Below are 11550 nucleotides of genomic sequence, written 5' to 3' on the forward strand. Positions count from 1 at the left end.
CTTGCCCGGCTTTTGCTATACTTTTTTGTCCTTTTTGGTTTATAGCTTTTCATCATTTTAATAAGCTGTGGATTTTCAGATATTTTGGCCTCGAGCATCACTGAAGAGACATTGATTGTCGAAATGCGCATCTGGTGCAGAAAACATTGTACCGTTTATATTATTGCACAATTGAGCTTTGTTACTGTTCCATTTGAATCGTATCTGTTTCTAATTACAATATTCGTCAACATTTTCAACAGGTCCTATAACTGGAATATTTAAGCAACATGAATTTGGTAAATGTTTTAATATTAAAATAATGGTACACGGCCAAATTACTGACTTAAGAGACAATTTAGAAATAACAGATAATGTGTAAACTTAAGGAAAATATACATATGGATTTACAGTATTTCCCCTTGTAACCTTATATTTGACAATTTGGCGCTTAACAGATAGATAAAGTATATAAAAAGTGAAATAACAAAAATACCGAACTCTAAGGAAAACTCAAAACGGAAAGTCTCTTATCAAATGGCAAAATGAAAAGCTCAAACACATCAAACGAATGGAAAACACCTGTCATATTCCTGACTTGGCACAGGCATTTCCTTATGTAGAAAATGGTGGATTAAACCTGGTTTTATAGCTAGCTAAACCTCTCACTTGTATGACAGTCGCATAAAATTCCATTATATTGACAACAATGTGTGAACAAAATAAACAGACATAATAGGAAAAAATATCAAAAAGGGGTACAGCAGTCAACATTGTGCTATAATCTTAATCACTATAAAAGAAACAAATATGTCAACAAAGAAAAACAAAATGGAATATGGACAAAGCACATAAGCAAAAATGACAAGAAAGACAAGAATACAAAAAATGACCATGGCACAATAACACAATGACGGGATGTATAAGTACCGAGCCACGCCAAAGAGATATTACAAAAAAGGACTAAACAGTTAAGGTAATAATTTACAAAGACAAATGAAAGAACACTATAGCTCGTAATTAAAATGATAAACAACGTCAGTACCTAGAATCTATACTTCAAGACCATCATGTATTATTTGTGAAGTTGATACAGAATAATTGATCATTCACGTTCAAAATATTACTTTTGGTTGTATCATAGCTAATAGTTGCCTTAATCTAGGTTATAAGAATTGTTTAACTGCTATGATTGAATTAACTCTCAGAACAATTGAAGTATCAACCTGTAACAGATGTTTAACAATTTTAAGTAATATTTAAAAGTTGTGAACTTGTCGGATGACTAGATAAAGATGTGAACCGTGTGGATATAATCATTTCCAATTATTAAAGAATGAAAAAGACAAAATATGAAATTTACAATTTTCATAATTTTACAGTACCGTTCGTCCAAGACAAGAAGCATTGCAATGTGATAGTTGTTTACGATGACAGCATCGTCTATTCAGTTTTTCAAATATATGGTTTTATAATAGTTATATAATAGTTGCTACAAATGGTTCAAAATTATTGCACAAATATAGTGTAAAAAACTTATAATTATATATTTGCAAAGACATTCTTTTCTTTGCCATAGGGAGTTACAGGATTGTTATTAATAGTGCTTTCTGTTTATTGTTATGTAAATGCATACCAACAGTAAAATAAAATAAATGTAAAATCTGTGTGTTTTTCATTTATACATGATTCAGTAATAAGGAAATGTGGAGTACGAAATGGCACTCATATAAATCTTCCTAGAGGTACGAAAGAGTATACATATAAATCTTCTATAAGGTACGAAATGTAATACAAACAATCTTCAATTAGGTACGAAATGGCATACATACAAATCTTTCATGAGGAACGAAATGGCATACATATACTTACACCCCAGTTCTATTGTTATACTTCATAGTTTCTATTTCTGAAACAAGTGTAAATTGAATAGATCTATTGTTACGAATAACAAAGGATTTTGACCACAGGGTGTGACGAGCGGGGTTTCTGGAAAACCCTGCTTCTACATCCCGCAAACAAAGTCCATTGTTATTCGTAACAATAGAAATTGATTACTTTTTAAATAGCATGAACATAAGAAATTACTAATAGTGTTCACTACAAATTGTTTCAAGATATTTATTAATATATTTTTATCCCAGTCATATGTCTCTATTCTAAAGCATTGGTCTTTTAAATAATGGGGATTCTAACTCCCGGGACAACCCCCCCCCCCCCCCCCAAACCCGGTTACCCATTGGCCGATCTGGGGTGGGTTTCCGCGGTTTGGACCCAAAAAGATCAATGCATGTGAATGGTTGGACCCCCCTTTTCTGTTGAGTTGGGAACCCCCAGCTGGATCAGCCCCTGTTTGCCCCCCAAAAAGGGAGTTCCTAAATATTAAGTGGGTCTCATTGGGGTCTAAGCGTGACCCGGGATTGCCGATTTTTTGTAAGCGTGACACGTGAGTCAAAATATTGTGCCGTGAAAACGGGAAATGAAGTCTAGTGGGACACGGGAAATTACAAAAAAAAATGAGAATTGCTTACGTACATAGTGTAAGCGGGATACGGGAATCTGACAGAACAGTAAGCGGGATCCGGGATCAGAACCCCCCAATGAGACCCCCTATTAAATCTCTTTCTTTGTATGTTGAGCGTGTCTGGTAGTCGGGTCACACCTATCCCTTAGTATGTCTGAATATGAATGTTTGTTTATTCTCGAGAAGAGGGAGGTTATAAAACCATAAGATATAAAATACAGTTATGATTACCTTTATTACACTGATACCGGTCAGTACTTTGGGTTATAATATTGCCTTTATCTTAAGTCTCTTCTACCAAATCCAACGCTTGCCACAAAATGTCGTCCGTCTTATACCCGTCCATATTGACAACTGCATACAAGGAACATGATGTATTGTTTGTTTGTAATAAGAATACACGAAACGGTCAACCTTGACCCTCTGGTCCATATTAGCACAGGATTTAACGGATATATGCAAAACAACTTGACATTTGTAAAATATACTCACTTGTCAAAGTTTGAACGAAGATAACCAAAGAAAGGTTACTAGTGGGGTTTCATGTAATAAAAAAAAATCTTATAAATCATGGTTTGGTATTGTCAAAGTACGGCCTTCAACACGGAGCCTTGACTCACACCGAACAGCAAGCTATAAAGGGTCCCAAAATGACTAGTGTAAAACAATTCACACAGGAAAACCAACGGTCTAATCTATATAAAAAACGAGAAACGAGAAACACTTATGAACAACACCAACAAACGACAACCACTGAAAAACAGGAGGTACAGTAAGGTATAGTAGAAATGGCATATATATAAATACATGTACTAGTATTCCATAAGGTACGAAATGGCATACATACAAATCTTCCATGGGGTACGAAATGGCATACATATACATATTCTATGAGGTACAAATTGGCACATATTAGATTATTTTCATATTACCGACTTTTGACTCCGGATTATATAATTTGTCGACTGGTTACCTTGGACATCATGATACCAAGTCAGGTAAGAGCAAGCTAAAGAAGTAAAACCAAGCTTTCAATCGGTACAATTTTGGGGGGAAATTACCTGGTTAATATTTTTTTTACTACAAAATCATCGGAAAACACAGTAAACAATCCCCTCAAATTACACCGATTATATGTTTGATTTTACTTATTTTGGTTGCTCTTACTTGACCGAGTACCATGATGTCCAGGGTAACCAGTCGACAAATTATATAATCTGGAGTCAAAAGTCGGTAATATGAAGATAGTTTATAACATACATAGAAATCTTCCATGTGGTACGAAATGGCATACGTAGAAATATTTGATGAGGTACGAGATAACATACATAGAAATCTTCCATGTGGAACGAAATGGCATACGTAGAAATATTCCATGAGGTACGAAATGACTATAATTCTACAATAATAGGCAGGTGATTTTTCAATATATAAGGCTTTTAATAGCACAGGTTTTGTAAACTTTTCGAAGTTTGGTGTCTAATTTTGATGGGTTTTGGGTGAAAATATTTAACGATAACTTTAGATTTTTTAGGATTTCAAATGTCTGGCTTCGAATACCAATGACGTGAATTAAAATTTGTGGTGCGCAAATTGCATATAAGATTACATTAGGTGTCTTATTACTTTACAGTAGAGCAATATGACTGATTTTCTAATTACTTTATTCATCATAAATATGGTGATTTGAAATAAATTGTAATAGCAGTTATCAGAATTTTTTATTGAAATAAGCGAACGACTATAACTTAGTCTATGAGTTACTGCAATGGAATTCTCGTATAGTCGTTGTCCAATCCCATTTGTAAAATATGAAAAACTGGCATTCTTTTTGCTAAAAAAAATATATATACAATTTAGTATGTTTTGTGTTTGCATATTTTTATGATCGGATAGATCCCGGTCTTAAGTGATCGAGGTATACAGCATTACAATGTTCTTCCTTTTGAATCTACCAGTTGTCTTACCAATATTCTTAACGCCTGTAGATATTGATCAAATTTCTGGTTAGTAGTGAATAATGATTGCTTACAGAAAAGGATGTTTTTCTTTTCTGTTGATCGCATTTTTCCAGAATTAAGATTTAACAATTTTCATAAAAACTGTAACTGATTTCACGTGGAATGGTATAGCCTTAATCTCACGAGACAGCTTCTGTCGAAGTTTTGTGTTTAAAGTTTTACATTTAGATTCAATATATGATTAACATATATTTTCGTTATATCGAAAATATATAAATATAAGAATAAAATTATGTGTTTTTGAAAAAAAAAATGCGAAGTGAAAGTAAGTGACCATCACATTTTAGCGCTTCGTGGTTACTTGCTTTCATTTTGTATAAATTTAAAAGAAAAAAATCAACATTCAATTTTATAGTAAAAGTGCATTTACAAATCTAAATCAGAAAACATTATTGTACTACCGTTCCATCCCTTTTTCAATTGAATAAAAACCTAATAAGGGTAGCAGATAAAACTAGATAAAACGAGTGTTTGCAATTTAATCAGACTTTCTCTCAAGTATTGTCACATTAACCTATTATATAGATATAAGAAGATGTGGTATGAGTGCCAATGAGATAACTCTCCATCCAAGTCACAATTTGTAAAAGTCAACCATTATAGGTCAAAGTACAGCCTTCAACACGAAGCCTTGGCTAACACCGAACAGCAAGCTATGAAGAGCCCCAAAAATGACTAGTGAAAAACCATTCAAACAGGAAAACCAACGGTCTAATCTATATAAAAACCGAGAAACGGGAAACAGTTATGAACCACATAAACAAACGACAACCACTGAACATCAGGTTCCTGACTTAGGACAGGTGCAAACAAATGCAGCGGGTTTAAACGTTTTAATTGGCGCCAACCTTCATCCTACCTGAAACAATGGTGTAACATCACAACATAGAAAGACACACTATAAAATATCAATTGAAATGGCTTAACTCAGTCAAAGACTGTCACATATCAACAAAAACAAGTGAACATACACTGAACGAATAAATTTGATCCATGACACAATGTAAATACAAAATTAATAAAACAAGGGAGTTAGATTAAAACAGTATCAGAAAGACAACCATAACCTTGGACAAAATGCCGCCAAATAATATAACGTACACTGGTAAATAAAAATAATTTTGTTGTAAAGTATACATGGAGTACGGAAATAATTTTTACAAAATAAATAATTTTGTTGTTCCAAGTACGAGAACAAAAGTGAAAATATATCGTTATACTAAACACTTATCAAAGGTGGTTTATATTAAAAACAGTGAGACTAGATATAACACTGAATAAGTAAACATTAAATAACAAACATACATTACACATTGTATCAACAGGTCAAATTAACACCAACGTACGATTTGAGAGTACTCGCAGTTACTGAAAGATAGTTAAAAGCCAAAAACAATTAATAATAAAAATCATGCATCAGAGACTTAAATCAACTAAAACGCATCCCAGGTATTTAGTGTTTTAATTTCATGGACAGTCAAAGAAGACATGACTTGTGCAATGCCAAAATAAAAGTATCGACAGGCAGTAGGATAGTTAACCTGTTAATAAATATGTATAATGTGATATATAGATAGAGTAATCTCTATATAGAAAATGAACGTGGATGTGTATTTATAAATCAAAAAAAAAAAACGTTTGCAAAAGAATACAAATTTAGTTATGTTTTAATTTGCTAATGACAAAATTGATTTGTGTGCCAATGTAAACTATATTCAAAGATCCAATTACAACATTGGTAAGATAACCTTCACAATAAGTTTGTTTAAAGGTTCGATGAGTTTACACGGATCACATAGTGATTTCCGCGCTTTTAGTACAATATTACCGTAAACTTTTCTACAGGTACAGTTATCATATCTGTTTGTATTGCTCACCCAATTTTGTCAATATCACAGAACTATAAACAACTGCCATACAAGTGGGAGGTTTAGCTAGCTATTAAAACCAGGGTTAAACCACCATTTTCTTCGGGAAATGCCTGTACTAAGTCAGAAATATGGTATTTGTTATCCACTCGTTCCTTTGGTTGATAACGTTTGATTTTGTCAGTTTTTATGGACTTTCCCTTTTTGAATTTGCTTTGGAGTTCGGTATTTTTTTTTATATTTTTTTTACAATTTAATCAGACTATCTCTCAGAACTTAAGAACAGTAATTTTACACTCACATTGTCTAGTCGGACTGTAAACTTAAAGTTCCATCCACTTATTACCTGAAAATGACATGTTACTTAGTTGGGAAACAATATTTATGTTACATATATTAGGTATTAAATATTTTGTTTTGTTTTACCCATTCACATTTAAAGATATTTATTTTATTTTACCGTATCCTGTATACCGCACATATATCATATTTTCTTCCCTTAAACCTTTTTTAAATCATCATAAAAAATCCTGATCCTCATTTAAATTTTTTTTTCAAGAATACATATCCGTGTTGCTCAGTTTTCTGCATGGTGTTTTGTGGACTATTGTTTGTCGTTTTTCTTTTTTGTTATGGTTTTGTCGGTTTCTCTTCGAGTTACTATTTTATAATAATCTTCCGCCTCTTTTTACAGGACATGGAGCAAAGATTGACAATTTGTATAAAATATCGAGCGCTAGCTTCAAGTGTCTTGATTGTTAGGGGTGGGGGTAAATAAAAGAAAACTAATACAAATATAAGAACAATCCTAGGTACACACTTGAACAATTTAAACTGAACAGAGGAACAATACGGGTTTTCTTGGTTATTTCCTTCACTTATAACGAATAATGTGCACACAAGACTGTACACGTTAAAACATTTGCCTTTCCGGCTTACTATATTAAATTCAAATGACTCATTTTGGCGGGCTAAATATTTTCCCACTTTTTTCGTTTTTTGTCAAAGTTTAAAGAGTGTCATAGATATGTTTACTTCATTCTTGTATGTCCGACATGAAAGTGCAAAAGCCGTTGTTGTACGTTTTAGAATGAACATATCGCAGAATCCAAAATGTGGTTCAAGATGCTTTTATTCAGAGTGAAAGTATGTTAAGAACAGCTCCTCTTTGACTTACCTGTTCCTCTGCCTTCACAACGGTGGTGGTGTTAAATAATATGTTTTCTGAGTCAAGTTTGTCCTTGGCAGCCTTAAGCACTATATCTGGAATCGTATCAACGTCTATATGATTCCAACCACCTGGAATCTGACAGTTGACGTATAATATTCCAGTTAACACAAATAAACAGGAAATTAAAACCTTCATATTTCTCTATAAAATCGACAACCGAATCTTTATGTTAAAATTGACACTGCGACAGTAGTTTCATATCTTATCTTCAATGTCTCTGATATTGTACTTAATCATCTGCCTTTAGTATTGTGTACTTTAACATTTCATTCTTGTAGGTAGCGGAAAGTATAAGCAAAATCAAACAAACAATTTACCACAACTAAAACAAAAACATTGTTACTGTTAAAGTACCAGACTTTTTATTTTTTAAATCTTGAAATTCACCCCAATCATCGGTAGGACTGATTTATAAAAGTTTGTAATTTTTGTAATGAGCTGATTTTCCAACATTACAGGTGTTAAAAATAGTTTAAGGGCAAAGCAGATAAAATAATTTTATATATACAGTATTTGTAAATATTTTACGAATATAAAAAATAACCTGTTAACAACTACAATTAATCATACAATTTCTTCTGTGGAATTTACTGAGCTTTAAAAAAAAAAATTAATAAATTATTTTCTCAACAACTATCAGTCCTCGTAAGAAATGTTCCATTGTTATCTCGTGTCATAACTGTATATCGAACCTTTTACATTTGGTACACAGTAAAATATACTGATTAGTTTTGTTAAAGTTGACCTATGTATGAACTTGTTATGGCTCTTGTGAAAGTGACAGTTTTCTCGCCTCACCAGCATGTATCAGCTGTCCTTACAGGTATTGGGTGATGTTTTGTACATTATTCTTTCATAACTAGATATTTCATGCGTTATGTTACAGTTCATTTACTTTTGATATGCATTTTCGTATAATTAAAACATTTTACCATATCTAGACTGATACTATAAAGCAGTGTTTGAATTTAGACATATTTGAATTGCGTTTAATTGACGTGAAGGTACAGACACACATGCATAGCTACATGTAGCCAACAAATATGTAAAGAAAAATTGACCAAAATGATAATAGGTTACATGGAGCAGAGGCCCTGTACGTATGTTAGCGACATTTCAAGAGCTACAACGCACGCGTGGTAAACAGTTGGTTTTAAAAAGGATGTAGCTAAAAGATGTATTTTTATAAATGTGTATAACACTTATTAATGATCGCTACATTTTAAAACAACGTAGTTCATAACCCGCCAACAACACCCCCCCAACAGCCGATTTAGATTTTACCAAAATGAACACCCACTTGAAGGCTTACATCGAACAGGAGATAAAGAAAGGTATTGAAGCTGCTATGTCAGACAAAATGGAGTCGCTGATAGATAAGAAAATGGCAACTACAAATGAATCTATCGAAACATCTGTCCAAGACAAACTTAAAGGTGTGGAATAATGGCTACGTAGAGTGAAATTTGTTGCACCTGTTAAGTTAAAGAAAGTTGTAAATGGCTATATCATTTATTGTTTATTTATTACTTATCGAAAATTGAAACTCCGCTGATTGATCACACACTAACAGGTTTTTCTTTTAGAACATACTATTAGATAGAATGTTCCGAATAATGGAATAAGAAATGGCAGATCATAGTCGATATAAAACCCTAGTAGTAGAAGTAATTTTCATTGTTTACATCATTTCTGTAAAAAATTAAGATAGCGCTTCCTATTACCCATATACGACTGATGCACATCGTTTCTTCCAGTCAGTATTATATTAGATTAAAATTTCCATATTCAGCATATTCTTTTCAGCAGAGCTAATTAGTTAAAAACCTGACCTTATTAATTATTCTTCTTTTTGTAGGTTATTGAGGGTTTTTAACGTGTTAATGGAAGCACATTTAACGCACATGCGTTCATACTCACGTTGGATACTCAAAATATGCACACGACCAATAATTTTACAGTCTAACAACCTTATAAAACTTAAAAAATAACGAAGCATTCAACTCTCATAACTACATGTTTATGCCATAGATTTTGAATTGCCTCGTGGACTTTATCTGACAATAAACATTATGGTGTCTTTGAAACGAATGTACAAAATTAATTTAATCTAATTATTTGTTCATAAATATGTATTTAATGGTTATATAGAGATAACAATAATTATATGTGGTATGATTGTTTCATATTAGATATATTGTGGAATCGTCTGTCACTCCTGCTAGAAAGTCAATCCTTTATCTGAATGTAATTTTAAAAGAATAAGCCGAATTTGCTTTTTCAAAATAAACTTCATCTCTTCCATGTAAACATGTCTTTACAGATATAGGAGTAACGTACGTCAGGTGGGCTAGGAAAAGTTGTCCTAATGCTACTGAACTGGTTTACACAGGTAGTATATGTTTAGTTCGTCGCTGCAAATGTCTTAATTTTTCAAATAACATATGTAAATTGGACAATGCAATGAGTGACATAAATCACTTGAAAACCTCACATCTAAGTTAAAGTATCATGTTTTTTTATCACCTTTAAATGTTAACTAGACATGAGAGATATTTTTAAACGTTCAAAACTACTGATGGGACTATTTAGGAAAACGATACTTATAGAAATAAAGAAGAGTCAAGACGAACAGCGAAGTGACATAGGATATAAATTATATACAATTGTAGGAAAAGAAAGGGCATCCAAAATTACTCATAAGACATTTGTAGTGGAAAAGACACACACAACTTCCACATTAAACCTGCGTGTGATATCAAATGTTTCTGAAATGATAAGCCCTATGCTTTAGCGCACGAAATACTCTTTGAATTGCCACATACAAGAATCTATTTATTCCCTTACTACATTGGAAATTACCCCTAAAATGTGGCGATTCTATTTTCTTACACAACAGGAAATGGAAACAAAAAAAAAGGATAAGAAAGCCAGATGTCTCGGGCAGACTATAATACATGTATGACCAAAGAGAGAAATGGTTAAGAATCAAATTCGCAACACATGAAACGAAAACATGATAATCAACAACTACAACGCTTTCAATCCTCAAAGTATGTTACGATTTCCACTATTATGATAGAAAAAGAGAGACAAAAGATACCAGAGGGACATTCAAACTCATAAGAAGAAAATAAACTGACAACGCCATGGCTAAAAAAGAAAAAGACAACAGACAAACAATAGTACACAAATTACAACATAGAAAACTAAAGAATGAGCAACACGAACCCAACCAAAAAATGGGGGTGATGTCAGGAAGGGTATTACTAAGCAGATCCTGCTCCACATGTGACACCCGTGATAGCTTCATATGTCCATTTTAGTGTAATAATGTAATTTCCCTAATTGAATTTAAACAGGGTCTTCAAAGCTGCTGTACAAGTTTTTTTTACCCATTCTATGATTCCTTATAAATATTTTCGTTCATACTTTTGGTTTCCTTTTTTTTGTTGTTGTTTTTTAGCCTATTTAAATAATTCTAAATCACTTTTGCCGTTCTTACAGTACAACTATTCACACCATGGTATTTACATGTGTTGTCTGTACGAAATAGATATTTTTATGATTGTTTTAGGAAAAGCCGGAGGAAATCATCCAGAGCACAAAGGTGGTGGATCAAACTACATTTGCCTTCCAAACGATTCTGACAATGGACAATTTCAACCACATGACACTCACGTTTTATTTGGTGTGGAATACCAGACATTTTATAACTCGAAGTTACATGGATGGTTAAATAGTTTAGGAGACAAATAGTTTCCTTGCGCAGTTTGTCATAGAAAGAAATCGACTGTTCTAATGATTCCTTGTAACTTTCTACAATAATTTACATGATCAGTGTAGATCTTAATATTGGCATTGTTTTAACACTTTAAAACCTATCCGGTACATTATTATTTTAATATTCTAAATACTTTATATCGT

The 11550-nt window shown here is 32.6% G+C and overlaps 1 protein-coding gene and 1 long non-coding RNA gene across 2 annotated transcripts; one reads left to right on the top strand and one right to left on the bottom strand.

The window, feature by feature from the left end:
• Positions 1-4240: 4240 nt before the first annotated feature.
• On the bottom strand, positions 4241-7792 carry LOC127706303 (uncharacterized). The gene is made up of 3 exons (XR_007984405.1): positions 7570-7792; positions 6694-6738; positions 4241-4337 (listed from the first exon to the last, which is right to left on the bottom strand). It is a non-coding gene; the product is annotated as an uncharacterized LOC127706303 (long non-coding RNA).
• A 1143-nt stretch (positions 7793-8935) lies between these two features.
• LOC127706297 (uncharacterized) lies at positions 8936-11550 on the top strand. The gene is made up of 3 exons (XM_052210817.1): positions 8936-9059; positions 9947-10015; positions 11201-11550. Exons 1-3 carry the CDS (start codon positions 8972-8974, stop codon positions 11380-11382), a joined length of 339 nt encoding a protein of 112 aa, XP_052066777.1. The 5' UTR covers positions 8936-8971; the 3' UTR covers positions 11383-11550.

The sequence above is a fragment of the Mytilus californianus genome, unplaced genomic scaffold (genome assembly GCF_021869535.1).
Source record: "Mytilus californianus isolate M0D057914Y unplaced genomic scaffold, xbMytCali1.0.p SCAF_6, whole genome shotgun sequence".
In the NCBI taxonomy this organism is placed as follows: Eukaryota; Metazoa; Mollusca; class Bivalvia; order Mytilida; family Mytilidae; genus Mytilus; species Mytilus californianus.

Bases quoted from the DNA above. Each gene is read 5' to 3' on its own strand.
- LOC127706297 (XM_052210817.1), top strand. From the start codon at position 8,972: ATGTCAGACAAAATGGAGTCGCTGATAGATAAGAAAATGGCAACTACA. The intron at 9,060-9,946 runs GTGTGGAATAAT...ATGTCTTTACAG, and splicing joins TGTCCAAGACAAACTTAAAG to ATATAGGAGTAACGTACGTC. The intron at 10,016-11,200 runs GTAGTATATGTT...TGATTGTTTTAG, and splicing joins TACTGAACTGGTTTACACAG to GAAAAGCCGGAGGAAATCAT.